Genomic DNA, 23473 nt, shown 5'->3' with positions numbered 1-23473 from the left:
CTAATAACAGAAAACCTTAAACAGGCCGAAAACTTCAATAAATAGCCTACTTTTCTAACATCAACTAGTCAAAACCAAGAAAACAACTTTACCAGGCCTTTAGTAATATCCAAAAGAAAGAAGAAAAAGCTCCAAGAGTCAACTGTCAGATCTTTGACACTCCCTTCACTCTAGGTAAAAATACAAGCACACATATTTATTTAGACATCTTTTTATATATAGGCATGATTTGCTTTATTATTAGTGGTAAAATGAACGGAAGCCTACATATTAATGTTGCCATGATAAAGCGTTAATGAACATTTTCCTTTGGAAGGAAAAAGGATTGTGGCTGGATGCATATAATTCTTCTTGCATTGTTATCTTTTAAAATATTATTTTACAACTTTATTTCTTTTTACACATATGCATCAAATTATTATGAATAGTTTTAATGATTTTAACAGATCCATTTTATAATACATTTTATTTTTCTATCTAACATTCAGTATGCAACATTACAAATAAAAGCAGATATCCTCATAAGATTATTTCAAATGTATAGAAGATTATGTAATAATACGTTTTGAATGAAATAAATTATAGAAAAAAAATATAAGCTAGTGAAGTAAAGGGGAATAAGAACAGTGAAAGTAAAGTGGGATAAGAACAGTGAAAGTAAAGGGGGATAAGAACAGTGAAAGTTCTGTGGAATATTTTTTGTCTCCTTTTTCTTTGACGTTCTCATTATAAGTTCAGGTCCTCTGAAAAAAAAACAACACATTTTACCTATTTTTAATAATAAAGAAAGCAGTTAAAAAAAGGAATAGAAGAATCACAATCTTGTATGAATTATCAATAAAACATTAATATTTCTTCTAATATTATTATAAGTTAAGTTCAAATTGTTAAAATACCTAGATTTAATAACACACTTGACCTATCTCAAACTTACAGACCTGTACATTCCAGGGGTCGGCAACCTGCGGAACGCGAGCCACATGCGGCTCTTTGGATGTTAAGCTGCGTCTCTTAAGTTCCATACTCAAATATTAATTATTTTATCGAAAAAAAATTGAATCGATTATCTAAAATTAGGCACCAATTCAATCTCTCAGCCACTTGCACTTGCTTTTCACCGCAGCCTTCCACATGTATTCAAATGTAACATATTTGCAGTTGGAAGAACTCAACTTTCTTCTGCCTTGTCAATGAAATAGATACGTCTTGCCACATAAAATACACGGCACAAGTTGGATTTCTGTCAGGTATATGTCTTCCCAAGGATTGCTAGCGCTCTCGTGACAAACTAGGGAGAAGATTTAGCGAATGCCGTGCAAAAATGCCTTAAAGACAATAAGATCCATTTAAATAAAAACTCGTTTCAGTAGCAACGGATGGAGCCAGAAGTATGACTAGAAAAAATAAAAGAAAATCTGCGAGTCTCCACGTATGTCTTAAGTTTCACTGCCATCTCCAGCAAGAAGTGCTGGTCAATAGCACTCTAGCATCGTCAGTTTAAAGAGTTCTTAAACAAAATGGAGACTCAGTATTCCGACCTTCTTCTTTCCAAAAAGTGCGATGGCTTTCTACATGTATGTTGTTGAAACTTCCAGCTTTGTGCTTGAATGAAATAAATACATTCCTAAATGAGAATGGTATTAATCACCCAGAACGACAAATGGTTGCTGATGGATATATCAGCAAAAGTAAATGTGATGAATCTAAAACTACAAGAAAATGAAAGCCCAGCCGATGTTTTGGTAGAAGATAAGAGCGGTGGCTGAGCAGTAAAGAGCTTTGCTTCCGAACCGGGGTTCCGAGTTAGAATCGTGGTGAAGACTGGGATTTTTAATCTCTGGATATTTTTTAGCGTTCTAAATCCACCCAAGTTTAATAATTACCCGACATTAGTTGGGGAAAGTAAATGCGGTTGGTCGTTGTGCAGACACCCTCGTTAACCGTGGTTCACAAAAAGAGATAACCTTTACATCATCTGCCCTAAAGATCGCAAGGTCTGAAAGGGGAAATTTATGTTACTTAATCCGAGCGATAAATGACTTCATTTTCATTTTCTAAAGCTGTATCGCGATAAAACCAGTGTAACTGTTGACAGGAATTACTTCAGCACATTATTTTAAAAAATTACAGATGAATTCGCTGAGAGATTTGTGCATTTCAAAACCATCCAAACCATTCTAGCATACATAGTAAATCACCTCAACGCAAATAGTAACAAAATCCATATTGAGCCATTAGGAATTAATACTGGACTTTAAAAAGTGGAGTGGAGAATTAACAGAGTTGAAAAGCAAGTTGGAACAGTTGGAGGTCCAGAATTGTATTTACGTAACGCAACAAAAGTGGACAGCTTTCAAAGAAATGCAGCTAGATGAAGCACTTATATTCGACGCATGGAATTGTCTTCCAGATTGCTACAGTGAAGTGAAAAGGTTGGCAATCGGATTACTAGCTATATTCGGATCGACATATTCATGTGAGCAAGCGTTCTCTTGCATGAATAGCCAACCAACAATTGAACATTTAGAGTCGTGTTTGAAACTGAAAACAACAAGTTATAAGCCAAATGTATTTAACTTTCTAAAACCAAAGCCATCGCTCCCATTGAATTTGTTTGCTAAATTGTTTTGTTATTGAAGTACAAGTTAATGTTGTATGTAAATGTTTAATTCTTTAATTTATTTACATTCATAATAAGTAATTAAATCTAATAATCCCATATATATTGTTAGATAGCTAGTTTAGTTAGTTGGGTTGCGCAGTTTATTAGACTGACGGTGAACATACATTTTATAATGACGACATAGACTTTGGGTTAGAGATTAGAATAGACTTTTATTGATCAGTTACTGCTAGACTCTTGAGGGGAGCACATCGTTTATTAGTGACAGACTAGACTGTGGCCCATTCTGTATTCAATGTTTGTTTGAAGTTCACCTTGAGTCAACTTGGTCATTGAGTCTGTGTTCCTGTTTAGTACCTTATCTATATTTGTAACGGTGTGCATGATTTCAAGAACTCGCGATTGAAATACATCGAACAAGGTACTCACGCACTTAGTCTAATTAAATACTTCAGCTACATTTGATATACACATGCATCCGTTACAATATATATTATCTAATTTGTTGTGAAAAACACTAGTCATATATAAATAAGTAGATTTTTTTTCTTAGGAATAAATAGATTCGTTTTTATTCATCAAAGAACTTTATTTATCCGAGTACTATTTATAGTTGGCAAGAAAAAACTTTGTTCTTTAAAAACTTTGAAATTTAGTAAATTGTAATTTTTGGCTCTTCTCACTCAAAAGGTTGCCGACCCCTGGACTATCCGGTGAAAGCGACATTAAAATATGGTCAAATAAAAGCACTTATCAATACAAATAAAGCTAGAAAGACTTATCTAGAAAAAATGCAACATGTCTATTGCAAGCTTAATGAAATTTCCCAAAAATCATTTAATGCATAAAAAGATTTCAACCAACCCATAAATGACCTAACAAATTGCAATACACTGGCGGATCCAGGAGGGGGGCGGAGGGGCGATCGCCCCCACCCCAACTCGGCCGACCCCCCCCCCGGGGGGGCGGACGAATTTTAGTATAGAATTCACACAATTTGTATACAAATTTATTACTTATGTTAATAATATATACTAATTATTTATATTTCAACCTATTTTTTTATTATTTCGCCCCCTCCTCTAGTATGTTGACCAATTTGGTGGGGTCGGGAGGGGGCCCCCCATACACTTTCGAGTGGGGGGGGGGGCGGTCCAATTTATTTGTAGAAATCACAGCTTGCTAACAGAATCAATTAAATATCTAAATGATTAAAACTTGTTATTGATATTTTAACCGGTCTTTATATTATGTCGTTCCCTGTTTACCGTTTGGGGGGGGGGGGCGAATACCTCTACTGCCCTTCCCACCTAAACCATTTGAGTGGGGGGGCGGTCCTATTGTTATGGAGAAATCATAGTTTGTGAACAAAATTAGTTGAATTAATCTATAAAATGGAGAATCATAGTTTGTGAACAAAATTAGTTGAATATCTATATAATATAAACTACGTATTGATATGTGAACCCATTGTATATTATGTCGTACCATACTCTAAACTCAAATTTTATCATTAGTAAATTTAAATGAAAAAGGGTTGAACCAGGTGGGAAGGGCGATATATGCAATTGCATTTCCCCCATTGGACAAACCAATACTTTTTCTTTTAGTATTATTGTTTCTGCAGTGAAGAATGCAAGAAAACGCTTTTGTCGTCGGGGCTTTGCCCCAAACCCCACTAGGGAACCTTCTATCGTTGCCCCACTTTTTCGCCGAAGGTTAAGAAATGCTGCTTTTTAAAATTCTCATATATATATATATATATATATATATATATATATATATATATATATATATATATATATATATATGTGTGTGTGTGTGTGTGTGTGTGTGTGTGTGTGTTCTATACACACGTTTATGCATAGGGTTAGGGTTTACTGGGCGTTAGGGTTAGGGTTTGGAAAAAAATCGCCCCCCCCCACTCCAAAGTTCTGGATCCGCTAGTGTTGCAATATAGGCCTAACCTATCTTTAACGACTATATAAAATTTAATACCAACTGACTATTCTTCGAGCCAAATGAACAGCTACTGATTTAATACTGAACGAAATTAAGCAAAAATAAAGAACAGAGGGAAACCTTGAAAAATTTACGAGAATTCGTGGCAGATTTATAATATAAAAATTATCTTCAGCAAACGGCTGTTGAATACATTTACAATAAAATCTCTAAGGTTCTCTGTCCTAATTATCACTGTGCATGTGACGTTATAAATAAAATAATTTAATTTATTTTGTAGTTCCAACAACTGGCGTCACTACTCTGAATTGAGTTTAGGAATGTGTATGACGTCACGAGTTCACTAACACTTTCAACGATACCTAACATTAGTTGGTACAAAAAGTAAAGGGCTGTTAGTCGTTGTGATGGTCACATAACAGCCTCGTTAAACGTCGGTCTTAGAAACTAATGACTTTTACATTATCCTCCAAATAGATCGCAACGGTCTGGGTAATTTAATTTTTACTACCAAGAAGTCATGGAAAGAGAACAAGTAATCTACTATGTATATTCACCCGTCACTAAATAGCAGGGCCGGATTTAACCATTGTGGGGCCTTATGCGAAACGGATTTTGCGAGCCAAGTTTGGGTAGGGAAGCGGATAATTTTATGAAATTTATGAGTTTGTATGAGAAAATAAATTAGTCTTTGCATTTTTTCATTCTTTACTACGTACAGAATTATTTTATGAGCCTTGCGTGTAATAAAGTCATAGAGTCATAATAATTCTGTTTCTTACATAGATCACGCTCAATAGCAAGAATTACAAAATGTTTCAATCTATTTTTGAGAATTGTTGACCTCAAGTAACTTTTCATTAGTTTGACGCGCGAGAAGCTTCTTTCACCAGATTACACTATTTTGGCTAATGCATATCGCGTAGGATTGGCGTTTTCCATATTGAATGACACCCCAAAATGACATTTTTTGTCTATATATTTCCGTATATTTTAAGGACTTTTTCGTATATTTTTCGATTTCGGGAACTCCTGGTAAATCGACAGTAGGGCGCGGGAAATCTGCTTTAAATTAAGTTATAAAATGGTTTAAATTTATAATTTATACACCTTACATTAGCGCGGGTCCTATGAAAGTGTGGGGCCTACTGCGGTCGCATAGGTTGTAGTGGCCTAAGGCCGGCCCTGCCATATAGCGGCGTATGCTACGCCGCCGGTCGAATAGTATATATATATAAATCTGACAAGTATTTTTGCTTTGTGTTCAAAGTACACCTTTGGAATGTAAATAAATGATATATTTTGAAATTATTTATTTTACCTTATTATAATTTTTGCTTACTCTTTGCATATTTATGTTTTAAGATATATATAGTGTTTATTGCAAAATTACTGAAAAATAATGAAAACATTAAAATAAAAAATATTTGCTCTATTCATATTTTACAATAGCTAAAGTATTTCTTTCAAAATGACTGAAATATATTTTTTCTGCGCTATTTTGTCCGCGCTATTGCTAACTATTACATTTAAAAACAAGTGAACAAAATTTAAAACAACAATAGGGTTTGTTGCTGAACATAAAAATTATATATGTGTCAGACGCGAATAGCCCAATTTTCAGTAAAAAAAAATTACAAAAGTCATTTCTCTATAGAAGAAGTTACGAAGGATATATAAAATACAACTACAGACCTATATATACTACAATAAATATAGGTTTTTGATTGCTAGTTACAATTTATTTAGGTAGGTGCTGTTTACTATTACATACCAAGTATTAGAGTTTAGAAAAACCTAGGTTTGTTTCTTGTGCAACGCTATTAGCTAACACCTCATATCATCTCTCCATTAGTATATTTAGATCTATAATCTAAATCTAGTCTAGATCTATATATAAAAATCGAATAGATCTAGTAATAGTATAGGTTCTATCTTGAGACTAGATTGCCGAGTCTAGACTATGCTATGCCTATAGTCAGTTTTTATTAGAAAAAAGTCTAGATATTAATAAATACTAAATTTTTTTAAATTATTAGATTATTAGATATAGACATAAGACATAGATCTAATAATACTGTAATACGTTTACTATACTCTATACTTAATCTACTAAACTAGAGATCTATCCATAGATCTATCTATAATCTTGTCAATCTAGATCTATACAATATTCATTATAATACTTCTACTTATAATAACTTATTTAATAAGTTAGTACTTAGACTTAGATCTATTATAGTTTATTAATAGATTTACTTTTCAATGCCTAGACCTAATAATAAAATTGCGAATGATGTCTATAATAACTGATTATTTTTTTTTTATAATAATGGGCCTACTAAATCTAGGTCTAGACTCTACTTAAATCTAGTCTAAAATAATGACTGTCTAAGACTCTAGATGATTGAGAAGTTCACATAGAGGTGTTTTTAATAATACAGCATGTCGGCTGAAAGTATATGAAGTCCTTTTTTTTTTGTAAAAATAAAAAAGAGGCTCCAGTACTCATTGATAGATTGCCTAACTTTCAACTAATAATAAATTAACAATTAATGTTGAATTACAAGAAAAGTAATAATTTTTCCCGACATTGAAAAAAGGTGCCGGTACCCCCGTACCGGTGCGTACCGTCGCAAAAATATATGTATATCTCAATCTTCTTTCATTTAATTTTTTGCGGGGTTATTGCTACTTAATACATTGATAACAGATCGATTTAAATAGGGCCTAAGTATACAAGCAGGATTTCGAGCATTGGATAAATTTATTTTTTAAGTACAAAGTTTTATGGAAGAGGCAATATATTAGTTGTTTGAAGATTGTAACTTCTTAAATTCAGGCTAAAAATATCGAAGCCTACATTTTTACACTCATTTCTAAATAGTCAGAAGAGATGGACTGACTCATAGTGTAGCTTGTGTACATCTGCCAAAACACTTAGTTAGACTTTCAAAACTATTAAAAGAAAAACTTAGTGATTATTTTTACTGTATAATTCTATTATTATTCCTTTTTAGAATTAGGATATAAACAAAAATTTGCCATATGACTTTATCTAACAAAAAAAAAATTAAACTTACATCTATTTATGCGGTTATTTATAGTTACCTAGTAATATAAAATATATTGAACTAACACGTACATTCATCATAATGCAGCCATGCGATTTTTCGTTTATAAACATAGCATTATTTAGGACCAATATTTTACAAAGGCTGCTTGGAGAAATCAGGTATACCCATTAGGAGAAAAACGACCCCTTTACTCAAGAAAAATTTAAGAAACTAGAACAGACACAAAATAAACAGTGACATTCATAACAAAATAATATTCACATTGATTAGAGTAACACCTTTTTAAGTAATCATTTAAAGTTTAAAATCACTACAATTTTTTTCAACAATTACTTTGTGTATTAAATTGTGTATCGGAAAATGCCGGGTACATGAAAAAAGCTAGTCCTAAAAAAACAACACAGATCTTGGGTAAAATACTGATAAAATAAATAAATAAAAAAAGCGACTTCCGGCCCAATACTTTTTAATCAAAGAAACGAAACGGACTAGTCTAACAAACCCTATTAAAATGAAAATATTGAAGCCTGTCTTTTTACCTGCTTGGTTAGACAACTTCGGGGGCCGAATTTAAGTTTGTGTTTCCACACAAACTGTCTTTGTAACCTCGGTATTTAAGACTTTAAAGTAAATAAAAATCTTAATAAAGAAAATTTCGAATCAGATTTTATCAATATCTTGTTAGTGACATAATAAATATATGTTTTTATCTTTATGTTAAATCCTTATATATTTGAATAGTTTATTTTGATGTTTAAATGGATATTATGTTTGTTCCTATTTTTAAAATAATATAAAAATATGAAATTATATTTTAAAAAATTAAGTTGCAAAAATAACTTACAAAAAAACCCCTATAAATTTCAATTCAGAGAACCTTGAAATATATCCTCCGGGAGTTCAGATTCTCCTGTAATTAGATACAACTTAATGGTAAAGGATAATAAACAGAAACACTTAAAATATATTAAAATGTTTAACATAATTTTTTTTCCCTTGCACTTTAACTGTATATAAGATTTTCAATTTGGAGATATAAATAAATATAGCTCGATAACTAATAATTTAGGCATACAAGCTGACCCGCGGCGTAGTGTATGCCGCTATTTAGCGGCGTGGGTGAGGGTGGGAGGGGGCATGGTCGGGCGACGTAGAGAATTATATGTACACAAAACAAAAGATTAATTGTTCTCCACCCCTCTCTTTTTTTTTTCTAAGCAGCGCTTTTTGTCGATGCGAAAGTTACGTGGGGTAACTCTAAACCGACAAGCACAAATAAAAGACATGACTTTTTCATCAAGGGTTACTAGAGAGTCGGCGTCCGTGCCTGTACCACAAGGTTTGGCGACGTAGAGAATTATATATACGTATATGTATCCAAAAAAACAACAACTTTGTTTGATAATTGTCATAAATTTACATAATAATTTTGAAAAGTAAAATCATTATATAAAGGGTTCTTAAAAATTAGACATTTTGCGCGCGTCAAAACAGTCCCTAATATTACGATAAATATATACTTATACTTGCACTATTGCATCTGGATTGCCACTCACACTTCAGTATCGGCCATTGCCCCCCCCCCCCCCCGCCACGTTTCTTAATTTTACAAAATTTGACCTGCCTTTTTATATAGGATGAATAATGAGCAGTGTATATTAGGAGAATGCGTTTCTGGCAGTGAAGGACGCAAGATCACGATTGGCGTTGAGGGAACTCCGCTGAGGGAGTTTTCTGCGCCTGCCAGACCCCTAACTGATACATAAATGCGTTTATGAATGAATACATTTAACCGCTCCGGTTTTAATCGTGAAAAGTGTTTAGTTGTTACAGGCACACAGAAAGTAGTATCTGGTTCAATTTTTTTCCGCCATTGCGGATCTCATTCTAGGTCAGATAACGCAGTTGAATTTTTTGTTGTTTTTTTCAATTATAAACCAATGCCAAAAGATGATCTAAAATAGCTCTTCATTTAGCTTCCGAACCTGGGTCCTAGGTCCGAATCTCGGTGAAGACTGATTTAGAATTTTTTTTTTAATTTTCAGGGCGGCTGAGTCCACCCAACTTTAATGAGAACATGGCTTTAGTTTGGGAAAGTAAAAGCTGTTGGTCGTTGTGCTGGCCACACGACACCCTACTTGTTATCCCTTGGCCACATAAACAAATGACCTTTACATCATCCTCCCTAAAGATTGCAAATTCTTAAAGGGGAACTTTTTTTAAACTGCATTGAAACTAATTTGTGCTGTTGTTGTTTTAACGATACTATATATATATATATATATTCCCTTTACCCTTTATTACAGCATAGATCTTTTAATTGCAATTAGAATACAAGATTGAAAAACCTATACCTAGATATTAAATTCTAGATTATGACTATGCTGATTGCACAGTACATGGTTGCTAAATCTGATGCGGATGAAACTGTTTGTTAATCTCGATTTTTTTATGTTTTCATGCTAAGGGATCATATATTGTTTATTAATCAATAATATTTGATCATCATCATCATCCTCAAACTCCATTTGATTGAGAGCTTGTTAGACTCAAATCCTTTCTTGCAAAGTCTTGGACAGAAACCCTGCTGTTTTGCGTAGAGCATACATATCACCATACATGATAGTCATATTTGATAGGATATGGTATTTGTAGCCCTGTTTTTTTTTTTAGTTACATTCTGCAAATATTGACATAATATATACACAAAGTTGTTCACTCAGAGCTCAAGCTTTCTCAAGGGAAGTAATTCAGCTTATACCTCAAAATCAGTCTAATGACTTATCTACCCTGTTTGATACCAAAGAAAAAAATAATTAATGACCTAGAACATATTTTAAAACTTGATTGTTGTTTTGTCAGGTAAAAAAAATGATCGTAAAAATTTAATGATCCGAGATTTGGCGTTAGAGAAATAACATTTATACATATTTTATCAGAAAGAGAGAGAGAGAGAGAGAGAGAGAGAAAGACAGACAGACAGAGTGAGTTGATGTAAGCTTTGTAAACATTGGAAGTTTAATAATGTACCAGTGAAGTAGATAGGGTTAAGGATGGGGGAGTCCAAATATAAAAATTCTAAGAGCCATCAATTGAGGGGTCCCCTAAAATGAGTGTTCAAAATATTGCTTTTACATTGATTATCACGCCACTATCTTGTCATGGTGTTAAATGTAAAAATGCAGGGACCTCTAAATAGGTCAAGCTCCCGCGTTCTAAATCCCTAGCTCCGCCACTGTATTTTTTAATTGGTCGACTTTTTAAAAAAAATCATGTTTAGTCGAAATTGCGAATAAAAACAAATGGTTTCTGGTAAACTTCGTTGCTGCGGTTTTAATCACGAAAATATCTTAGTGGTCGTAGACCAAAGGTAGCTAAAAAAAAAAGGTAACATTTTCGTATTTTTTAGTTTATTGCCAGTGGGAGATTTAGTAATGATTGAAGGAGGGAGTTTTTAGAAAGAGATATAAGATTCCATTGTGACTTAAAATTATACCATTGTAGAATTCTAGCTGTTGCTTTTGAAACATTTTGTAGAGTAAGAAAAATGAAATCGTAAGTAGCAGAATGCCAATGATGAGAAGAAATATCCACGTGTCAGAACTTTTATCTGAAACATAATGTAAAATATATATATATATATACTTCTAAATAAACATTTACTTTAATGAAAGATAATTGGACAGATAGCTCATTCACGTAAGTTCCAACCTAAAGCTACATGAGTAGAGCATTAAGAAGAATTTAAATACATGTCTTAGGACGGAAACCAGACCAAAACAAATCATGTATAGCTCAACGAAAGTACAAATCTGTCTCTTTTAGATCTCATCGTATTTTGTTTAAGCACTGTACTTACTGGGGGGAGAGGCTGAATTTCTGGGGAGGGGGGGAATTTCTGGGGGGGGGGAGCACTGAATTTCTGGGGGTCGGGCGATGAATTTTTCGGTGAAATTTGTTTTATGAGTTATAACATTCTTTAAGAAATGATGATTATTACTACCTATCCCAAATTTTCTATCTACGCGTTGTCAGTAAACGGCAGCCGTGCAGATTTCAAACAAAGGACCTTAAATTTATTTGTCAACGAATATATAGGCAAGGATTTTCCTCGCCCTGACAGTAGGGTAATGCCACGATAGGTGAAGAATTCTTATTTGTTGCCTTTTTTTGTATTATAGTAGCAAGTTCTGGGGGAGAGTATATTTGTTTCAGCAGAGCTATGTTAGCTTTTCACCACCCATTTAAAAAAACATTCTGAATAAAACAATAATTACACAGATCTCGGCATATTTTTTTTCAATAATAAATCAATTTATGTAAATGTTTCTCAAAGTGTTTTTCGTTTAATAAAACTCCAATGCTTTTTCTTTTTGCAAGGGAGATAATAAAAAGGTAGATAAAGTAATGTGAGAGTTGATTTTCGAAGAGTAATTGAAATATTACTTTTTTTTTTGTACACATTGTTATAATATAAATTAAAGGCGACAATTACTTATGAACTGCACTTTAATACTTCGATTGTACTATAATTGTAAATAGCCGCTAATAATTTTTTGTGGTCTGTCTGTAATGGAAAGATGTTTTCTCTCTTTCTCTCAATCATGGACATAAGGTGACAAAACTACACTACAATCATAAATATGACGTTAAGATAACTAGGTAGAAAGTACAGCTATGGTTAGACTCACCTGGTTCTGATTGTCTTTCAAGTTGGAGTCTAACACGAGTTTTGACAATGACGTAATCATAATCATTGGAGATATTCAGAGTATAAAAACCAACAACAGCTTCATAATCTTTTCCCTTCATATCAGTCGTGTTTATGTAAGCCATGTTTGTTTCTTTATCAGAGTATGTAAATGTAGGTACTTTGCCTACATGATCTGCTATGCTGCTATGATAAATCCATCTGATTCCAACACAAATAGTCAATTAATGTTACGGAATATCAAATAATAACAAATTACATCTTTATGAAAATGCTTGGGTTTAGTAGTTTACGTAGGGTTATAGTGTTAACAAAACAAATCTAACAAGGTTACAGAGAGAATTTGTGTTTCCAAGAGAGTTTATACGGAAACATAAACTCAAAATCGGAACTGAAAGTGGTCCACCCAGCCAAAAAAAAAGCAGGTTTTAATATTTTCAGAAGAATATCAGTAATAAATTCTAGCAGAAATGGTCCATCCAGGCAGGTAAAAAGGCAGGTTTCAATATATTCTGAAAGAATATCATAATGGAATTCTATAAAATGCAAATGACAAAGAAGAATGAAGAAAGAAGGTTGACAGATCCTGTGTGGTGACCCAAAGATCCAGAAGACCAAGGTATAGGTTAATGTGAATGTGAAGTTAGATGTGAACCTGGTCTAACTGATGTCTTATAATAAGTATCTAGCTGATTTTATTGTTTAGTAAAGGGTCAATCTCTTATTAAAAGCCTCAAAAAAAAAATCTTTAAAAGAAATTCCTTTTTTTTTTCTTTTCCTTCTTTTTTTTTGTTAGGATAACTCAGCTTTTTAGCTTTTGACTTCAGTTGTCGAGCTGTTTACATCCTAGGAATCCTTGGGCCTTTGCCTCTTTTCTTTGCCTCTTTTTTGGGGCTATTGGCCTCTTTTTGGGCTTTTTTTTTTTTTTTTTATTAACCAAAAGATGCCTATTTTATGAGTAAGCGTACAAATTAAGTAGTTACATTTTAAAGTACAATGATTGCAAAACAAAGCAATATATATAATTACATTTAGGTTGTCATAATATTTTAACGTTTTAAATTGCTTTGTATATGAAGTTATTTTTTTCCAATAGGATATAATGAATATTTTTGAAATTTAAGGTTCTTAAAATATATGTGGTGAGAATGTCAACAATAGGTAATTAAATAGAAACAACCAAAAAGTGAAAGTAGAAACTTAAATGATATTAAAATATTTTAAACATCGTAGTCACATTTTTTTTCCACTTTGTCTACATTGCTTATGGTTGTTTCCCTTGTGCTTTGCTACATTACCCCAGTTCTTTATATTAACTTCTATCAAACGTGCATACACATCTATGTGTGTACACACTTACGTGAACATAGGCATTTAAACATTGTGTTTTTTTGTTGTCTCCCTTTTTATGACAATTTTTGATTTCCTTCCTTGAGATTTGTAAAACTACTTCCTCATCATCAAGGTGGAAATTCTGTCTGCTAGAGTCAGTAAATTTTTGGTCACAGGGACCAATTAGAGTCGTACTGATAGTTATTTTATATGTATCTATATATATATATATATATATATATATATATGTATATATATATACTTTTTTTTTCTTGAATATTATCCCCCTTTTTTTTCCCCCCATTTTTTTTTATTTTTCCTCTTCCCCTCTTTAATATATTATTTCTCTGTAGACTGCACAAGCATGTATGCACTATTATGACAATGGTGGTGGAGAATTTTTTTTTAACAATAGTAAAAACTTTGACATATGTAAAAAAACAAAAAAAAAAAAAACTAATTTAGTAACAATTTGATGTAGGAGCTTGTTGAGTTATGAGGTTATGTTGATGCTCAATATTAGAACAACAGAAGAAAAACAATAACTGTATAGACTGTAAACGTCTGCAAGGTAGTAAGAAATAATATATTTGTATGTAGACTGCACAGGTACGCACAATACGGATAGTGGTGGTATTTTTGCAATATTCGTAAAAAAGCCACTATGGACATAATTGTTAAAAAGTACACATTTATACAAAGAATTGTTTGTTTAGATATCATGTGGTCATGCCTGATTCTCAATGCAGGAACAACAGAAGAAAAATAGTGTTTACATAAAACGTAAAGGTCTGCCTTTGTTCTTGATTTCCTGGAGTTACTCTTCTTTCTCTTTTCTTGGGTTTTCACGTGTTCGCTCCTGGTTCCTTATTGTGTTTCCGTTCCTTGACTTGCCGGTCTAATGTTCCTTTTCGATATGATTCTCTGTTTTAATCGAATGAGATCTCTCGTTTTCTCCTGCCTAACTCGCTCGTCTTTGTAGATCAAAACTTTGGTTTAAGTCTTTACAGTCACAAGGTCAAGGCGTGGCCTTCGTGATTGTGTACTGTCTTGAATTGTCTTAACCCTTGTCTATTTCAAGGGGCGATCACTGTTTTTTTTAATTTTTTATTTGGAGTACTAGCTTTTTAAATTACATGGCTACAGGGTCTTTAAATATATAAAAAGGATCATTTGGGATATATATCTATACACACGCATACACACTCGCATACACATAGTCATATATATATATATATATATATATATATATATATATATATATATATATATATATATATATTCCCTTTTCTATAAGTTAATGGACAATCTTGGTATTTTTATTTAGCGCTATATTGTTTCACTTTGCATTCAATAATTTTCTTTAAAATGTGATCTAATAATACTTTACTATATGGTTTATTATGGCAGACAATTTGTAGGTTTTCCAAATAAGGTTTCTATATTCTGATAAAATAGTTACATTGATGTCTCTTAGTTTTTTATTTATGGCTTTAGGTACTTTATTAAAGAAAATAGCAGTATTTACATTTGCACAGGTTTGACTGTTTGCGTCAATAATATCTTCTAAAGTTTTTTTTGCTTCCTCAACCAGCTCACATTCACTAAATAAGTGTTTCTCTGGGTTTTGGTTTTTTACAAATTACACAGGTATATTTGGACCCTGTTGTAGTTGAGAGTCTTCCTTTTATTGGGGTCATCCCGAAGAGTAATCTGTAGGCCACTTCTCGTGCTTTGGGTGTTATGTATTTGTTGTGTAAATACGTGAATGTGTCTGTCCAGTTGGTTGGTTTAACCCCTAACTCCCTGACCCACTTTATTTCTAACTTCTAGGTTTTCTTTCAACTTGTCTCTGAGTATAGTGTATATTGTTTTTGAGTCGTGGTGTGTTATGTTTTCATTGCTGGGTAGGTGTCTTGTGAGAGATCTGTAGAATGAATGTGTATGGTTACCAAAATGGTGGGGTGTGTTGTTTTGAATGGGGAGGAGTTTGTTTAGTCTAAGTCCAAAATAATATAATACTAAGGGGAAGTTATTGGGAGACCTTACTACTTTCCCTACAAATTTTATTCTAAGCGTTTTGATTTTTGTGTGAATGTCCTTTAGTTTTGTGTTCTAAGGTCCCCTGTGAACACTGAAGTTTACGCGATAAAATAAAAAAAAATTATAAATGTTGTTTTAAATTATGTTCAACATATTTGCATAGTATAATTTTTTTTCTCTTTAAAAAAATAACATTTCTGTCACCACCTCAAAGTTGGTGCCATAGAGTAGAAACCCTAATTCTGTATTGTGTATGTTAATTCCATATTGTGAATCTTATTCACAACCCATGTTGTACTAAGGTGAACACTTTTGACCTTAGGTGAACCAGAGAGTTAAAGGCAAGCAGTCCACATAGAGATCTTGTAGCAAGCACTTGTATTGAGTCACTTAAGATATAAGCAGTAGAGTTAGATGTTTAAAGTAGTTGGTTATAGAATAAGTACTAAGTTGTGATATTCGCATATTACTGTTGGATTAATACTGACCATTCCTGGGTCGAATTGTATGGTGTATTCACTATGTGGTGTTATATTAAACTTATTGTGTCTGCTACACCCAGCGTCATTTCATTATTCAGTGATTTGTAACAAGAACCCAATGTCACCACCACGCCTACATTGATAACCACAGCCACATTCATAACATATAAAATAATACAGTGACATTTATGGTGTCAGAAGTGTCAGCAAACAGCATTTATAGTGTCAGAAGTGTCAGCAAACGATATTTTATGATTTCAGAAGTCAGAACTGCTAACTTAAAGGATTTATGAGCACCAGAGGAACAAGTCAAGAATTTTTTCCTATTGCTGTCAGAAGTATTTTAATACTACAGTTACTTACAGTAACATTTATACGGATATTTTTGAAGTTGGCAAGTGAACTATTTAGTTAACACATGAAAAAGTAACTCTAAAAAATATTTGTTTACACATGACGCCACTCAACGAGCAAGAAAGCTAAAACCTGATTATTACAGACTCTACTATTTTTCTCATTTGGTCGTTCAGCGACACATTCAACATTATAGAGATGACCTAGATCTACATTTATTGAGACCAGCACACAATTTTTCAAGTGAGATTCACGTGATCCAAGAGTGACATTATTATTATCTTCAGCTAGTCTAACACTACTAACAAAAAACAGAGCTGAAATTGAAAGTTAACGGTGCCTACTATTTTAACTTGTACTTCAAGATTGAACTTTACATGAATTGCAACTAATCCAGAATTTATTAAATTTTTTGACTACACACTTGGTATCTAGATCTACTACTACATGTCATGTTGACCTGCCATGACACAGTTACCGTTAGCGAGCTATTTTTTTCATCTGTGATGAACTGAACAATTTGAACTGTTCCTGTCTGAGCTGTATTTTCAACTTTTCCAGTTGACTACTGTCCTAAGTGTCATTTATCTGGAAGCCTGATTTATGTGGTTGTATTTTTACACCAGTTGAGATAGCTTTAGGAGCACAGCATTGTTCAAAGTTACTTTTTAACATCCTAAGCGAAAGAGATCAAACATGATACGCTGAGACAACCTGGATACTACAGCCTGTGTGGGTGAAACTAGACAACCCTGATCTTACAACCGGTGTGGGTGAAAATGTAGAACAAGTCATTCAAGTCATCGTTTGAAGACAGCTGATATATGGTCAGTCGAAGTAGCTGACATATTCAAGAATCATCTACATCGAGTGCTCGTCATAATTCTAATGACACACTCATATTGTCGCTGTCTAACAGCACATTTTATAAGAGGGCGCTCTCACTCTTAGACCTCTCTTGTCGTCACTACTTATGGTCATTTTTAGTTATTTATATTTGTTTCAGCAACTGTACGAAACAGTGGATTACCTATCAAGCACATGAATTATTTATTGGATTACCTGTCAACTATATGAATTGTTTAATGGATTATCTGTCAAACATATGAAGTATTTATTGGATTACTATTGTTCAAGGACTTGGGTACCGTATCATTTAACATTGTACTGTGGATTTAACAAGTGGATTACTTATGAACTGTACCATTGTGCTGTGGATTTAACAAGTGGATTACTTATGAACTGTACCATTGTGCTGTGGATTTAGCAAGTGGATTACTTATGAACTGTACCGTTGTGCTGCGGATTTAGCAAGTGGATTACTTATGAACTGTACTGTGGACATATTTTATGTGGAGCATCACCGGAACTTTTTGGACAAGTCAAGCATCAAGTGAATATTTAAGGGAAGTAACTTTAATTACCCTTTAGTATTAATGAATATTGATTAGTTCTCTTTGAACTACACCACAATTTTTTTCATTGTTTACATTTGTATTTATATATACATTTGACTTTAGGGACTAAATTTAATTATCTATTGAGTCTGAGCATTTATATTTTTTTTCAAGTAAGCATCCAGGTATTGGTAGGGACTCTTTAGATAAAGTAAATACTTGATCGTATAGCTGTACTAGTTAAGTTTGTATTTCGTCAAGTATCTATCATATTGTTAAACTCTTGTATTGATATTGTCTTGTTTACATTTGTTGAATTTTCTTTTGCGTCATAGTTATTTCTCATTGTAATTCTTTTGTCTACTATTTCTACTATCTTGTAATGTCTCTTTAAAGCAGACTGTTTAGTATCTATAGTGTATTTATGTTTGTCTAATTACTTATTAATATATATATTTATTTTACTTCTTATTTCAACCTATTTTTTATTATTATCAACACTACACTACACACTTGATACACTATGGGATATATATTTTGATTTGAGATTGACAAGATTTATATTGTATATACTCTTCAGACAACATTCATATTTTGATACTATTGATACATTGATCACTATTTATCTCTTCAGACAACATTCATATTTTGATACTATTGATACATTGATCACTATTTATCAGACTAATAAGGCTCACATAATTGTGAATTACTTGTTGCAATAAACTTTTACATTGCAAGTGGAGATACTAAAAATACATAATCACATAATTGATCAGTAAAGTATTACATTACGAACTAGACAAAGTACCAAGAATAACTTAAGATACCCCATAACCTCAATTGTTTCGCACAAAATATATATCTACTATTACCTGCAATTACTATTTGAGCTATAATAATTATTTATCGTACAATATTCATTTACAACTACCTAGTGTACACATATCTATTACTAAACTATATTACTAATTTGAATCTTTGAAAATGGCTGAGTATGAAAAACTAATAGAGATAGTGGAAAAACTAAAGTTAAAAGAAGATGATAGAGCTACATTCATTAAAATTGAAATAGATAGAATTAGAGTAGAAAAAGACAAGCAACGGGAAGAAAGGCTACATGAAAGAAGACTGAGAGAGAAAGAACAAGAAAACTTAGAGAAAGAAAAAGAACGCCAACATGAAATAAAACTAAAAGAACATGAAGAAAAAATGGCCAAGCTAACAAAGGAAAACAAAGACAATTCAGCAAGTCAAACTTCATCTCATCATCAGTATCATAGCAAATTTAGGAACTTTGACCCAAAAGAAGACACATTAGAAAATTTCATTATTCAATTTGAATACATCTGTCAAACAGCAAATATGAATAGTGCACAAATGGCTCAACAACTTCTAGCTAACCTAAGAGGTGAACCACTAAACATCATCGACACACTAACTATGGAGCAAAGAAAAGACTACAACACAGTAAAGCAAAGACTTATTGAACATTTTGGCAAAACGGAGGAGCACTATCGAAAACTTTTTAGGGAAATAAAACTAGCCAAGAATGCAGATTTAAAAAGAACAATACATGACATGCGCCAGAACATGACAAAGTGGCTACAACTCGCAAACTGTAACTTAGATGACCCCAAACAGATATTAGATTTCTTTCTCATTGAGAATGTGTTAATAAATGTTACAGATGCAGCATTCTCATTCCTGAAGGAGAGAAAAATAAAAAATGAAGCTGAATTGATATCAAACTTAACAACATACAAAGACTCACACCCAAACATCACCATTGACAAAAGGGAATTGTACAATGTAGCTGCAACAGTGACAGAAAACCATCCAAGAACTACAAATAAATTTAAATATGCCAAGAGCATACAATGTTTTTTCTGTGGCATATTGGGTCACACCAAAGCAGAGTGCAGAAAGAGAATGGCATCAGAAAAACAGCAATATGTAAATAGAAACCATAAATATGGAAGAGATAACAGAACTTTCCAGAGCTTCAGTCCTAACTATAATAGATCCTATCAACAACAATATAACAGAAGAACATGGCAAAGCTACAGTCCAACTAACAGTAGATCACATCAAACAAACAGAAGATGGCAAAACAACAGAATGTCTAGAAGAGATCAATTTCAAGATAGACAACATACTTACCACAATAACAATCATACCAGACAAAACATGGCAGCTGTAGCAACTGAAAGACCAATAGAATATGAAACAGTAGCATATATACAGACAAAGGTAGCCAAATTAAAAGTGTATCCTGCCTATGTGGATGGCATTAAGGTATATGCACTACGTGACAGTGGCTGCACCTCAATCATTGTAAAGAAATCACTAGTAAAACCTGAACAGATACTTGAAGATAAGGTCACACTGACTTATGCGAATAAAGACTTATGGGAAGTATGTGAAACAGCATTAGTTTTCATTGAATCACCATGGTTCACTGGTCAATACAAAGCCATAGTAATGAACAACCCAGCTGAAGAACTAATTATAGGGAACATAGAGAATATAGTTGAACTATCAGAAGAAGCCTTAGTAAAATGGGCTAATAGTGTGAATCAAGAAAACATTGAGTTAGCATCAACTACTAATTCACATGATTACAACAATGTCAGTATACATGAAGCAACTAAAGATAATCAGTCAATTACAAATACAAATAAAATAGATGTAGAATGTCAAACTCACTTGCTAACAGAAGCATCTAAACTAAATAAAGATTGCCAAACAATTAACACACAAACAAATGATAGTGAAATACAAACAGATGAAATACAAATAGATGATAAAGATAAAGCTGAAAAACAAGAAATACAAAATGACATTAACACTAGCTCACCTAAAGTAATAATAACAGAAGAAATATTAGCCTTGACATTTAAAAACAGCAAACAGATAGAAGTATATGATCTAGAAGTCAATTATCAGGATGTTGTATGCATAGTTGATGAAGAATCCACAATCACTTTTGTAGAGCCCAATTTAGTAGAAAAAGAAGATTATTTGAATGATATAGCCATTGTAACCTTACCAAACTCTAGAAAGATAGAATGTAAAACTGCCATTGCTGAAATCAAATCACCATTTATAAAAGGGAAAATAAAAGTTGTAATACTTGAAAATACTATCAGTCCAGTAATTATTGGATCTTATCCAAAAGTTAAAGTGCATCAAAAGCCAGTAATACATAAAACAATATGGTTTTATGACCTGTCTGATTGTGATTTCCAGAAAGAAATTTTTCAAATAGTACAAGATATAACTTGTGATTTTGGATATAAAAAAGTTTGGAAACATCCAGAACTTGGAGAGTCAATGTGGGTACAAATAAAAAACTTTGGCCATTACAAAGAGTTATTACATAAAATATATGGAACACCAATTAAGGGACTCACAATTAATATCAGTGTTGTTGACTTAATACATCGCATCTGGTAAACATTGAGCATTATTTTGTGAACATTGAGCATTATTTTGTAAACATTGAGTACTATTTTTAAACATTGAACTAGAAACCATTTTTTAAACTCTATTTGTAAACAAACTTTGGAATTTGATTACTTCATTGTAACCTACATTTTTTTCACATTCTTTTGTCAACAAGAAAAACATTTTTGTACTCAACAATGTAAACAAACATTGAATTTTTTCCCAACTTATTCAGTACCTAGCTTAATTTTTTCCATGCAATGTAAACATTATTTTTTCTCATTGTATTGAGAACAACTTTGACAAAATTTTTTCTACAGCTATTGTAAACAAGATTGCAATTTTTTTTACTATGTCATTTATCACAATTATATAACTTAGTCACATTTTTCAATACTATTGAAAAAAGGAGATTGATTCATAATGTAACTTATTTATTTAATGTCAATTAGTGTAATCAAATATTGACATACACTTGTATTTTTTTGAAAACATTTTTGTCAAACTATTCTTATGGACTATATTTTTTGTAACAATCATTGATGTAAACAAGAAGATTGTTGTACAAACTTTTTGATATTTCAAGTGCTGAAAGAGATACTTGATATTATTCTTTTAAATTGGACTTACACATTTTTTCACAACAGATTAAAATGAATACAACTAAACTAGTAGGATGTTATGCTTGTATATATATGCTTGAACAAATTAATGTAAACTCAAAGATTGTATCACAACTGACACATTTTCTCAGTTAAATTTTTTTTGACAAAAGAGTTTTTTGAACTTTGTACACAATAATTATTTGATAAACAATGTAACATTAAACTTTTGCCATTACTAGCTACAAATTATTTGAACTGTCATATGGAGAAATACTTAATTGAAACATAAGGTGCATGCAACAAGCACTATGAAAGATATTTATTTTGATTTGATGTTCATACTTTTGAGCAAATATTTTGATACTTGAATTATACATATTTACTTGTGTAATATTAATGCACAACAATTTTTTATGGAGATGTCAAACCTCATATTGAAGTAAACAGATACATTGAATTTGTAACAATGATCATTAATCAATATGATCTTGATTTTTGACACATATATTTTGAATTTTTCTATACTTATCACTTACATATTGAGACTTACTTGTAACATTTTCTACATGATATGTACATATTGTACTATTGGTGTCAAAAAACCAGACTTCTAAGATTGCTATAGTGTCAAAGATTTTTTTATAAATAGATATTGTGAATAAAAACTTGTATTAATTTTTCACATTGTGACATAGGAGATTGTCATTGAAATTTTCGTCACACTTTGCACATATTATTATGAAAAAGACTTGTAAATATTGAACACATTTGAATATTGATGTATATATTAGAACTACATGTAAAGAATTATTTGGGATGTTAAGTATTTGACTCAGAGAATTATTTGAATTGCCTTACAAGAATATGATGAATTAGAGAATTTTGCCCTTGTATGAATTTTTTTTTTTTGATTCAGCAAATATTTTGTGTAACACTGTCATATTTTATATTTTATTGCAAGTTTGTAGTTCTATTTGAACTCTGCAATTGTACATACATTTCATAGACCCCAAGAATTCCAATTGATCCTACTTAGGATAATTATGTCGTCAAGCTGAAAAAAATTTCTTCAAAATTTTTTTCAAAAGGGGGGTGATAGGTAATGTCACCACCTCAAAGTTGGTGCCATAGAGTAGAAACCCTAATTCTGTATTGTGTATGTTAATTCCATATTGTGAATCTTATTCACAACCCATGTTGTACTAAGGTGAACACTTTTGACCTTAGGTGAACCAGAGAGTTAAAGGCAAGCAGTCCACATAGAGATCTTGTAGCAAGCACTTGTATTGAGTCACTTAAGATATAAGCAGTAGAGTTAGATGTTTAAAGTAGTTGGTTATAGAATAAGTACTAAGTTGTGATATTCACATATTACTGTTGGATTAATACTGACCATTCCTGGGTCGAATTGTATGGTGTATTCACTATGTGGTGTTA

General features: G+C 32.2%; 1 protein-coding gene across 2 annotated transcripts in view; it reads right to left on the bottom strand.

Annotated features, from left to right (window-relative positions):
* Nucleotides 1-440: 440 nt before the first annotated feature.
* The window catches only part of LOC106067089 (neurofascin-like), a 63047-nt gene continuing 40014 nt past the window's right edge, over nt 441-23473 (bottom strand). The window contains exons 12-15 of one of the 2 annotated variants that reach the window (XM_056016030.1): nt 12354-12574; nt 11159-11272; nt 8507-8572; nt 441-743 (exon numbers count right to left, since the gene is read on the bottom strand). In XM_056016030.1, coding sequence (XP_055872005.1) covers nt 8526-8572; nt 11159-11272; nt 12354-12574 — 382 coding nt within the window. In that variant the 3' untranslated portion in view covers nt 441-743; nt 8507-8525. Of the gene's footprint in view, nt 744-8506; nt 8573-11158; nt 11273-12353; nt 12575-23473 lie in introns of those variants that run through there. The other variant, XM_056016031.1, reaches the window with a different exon arrangement.

This window comes from Biomphalaria glabrata, chromosome 17, assembly GCF_947242115.1.
Source record: "Biomphalaria glabrata chromosome 17, xgBioGlab47.1, whole genome shotgun sequence".
NCBI lineage: Eukaryota > Metazoa > Mollusca > Gastropoda > Planorbidae > Biomphalaria > Biomphalaria glabrata.
Note: the sequence above shows the minus strand (reverse complement) of the source record. Positions and strands in the feature narration are given on the sequence as shown.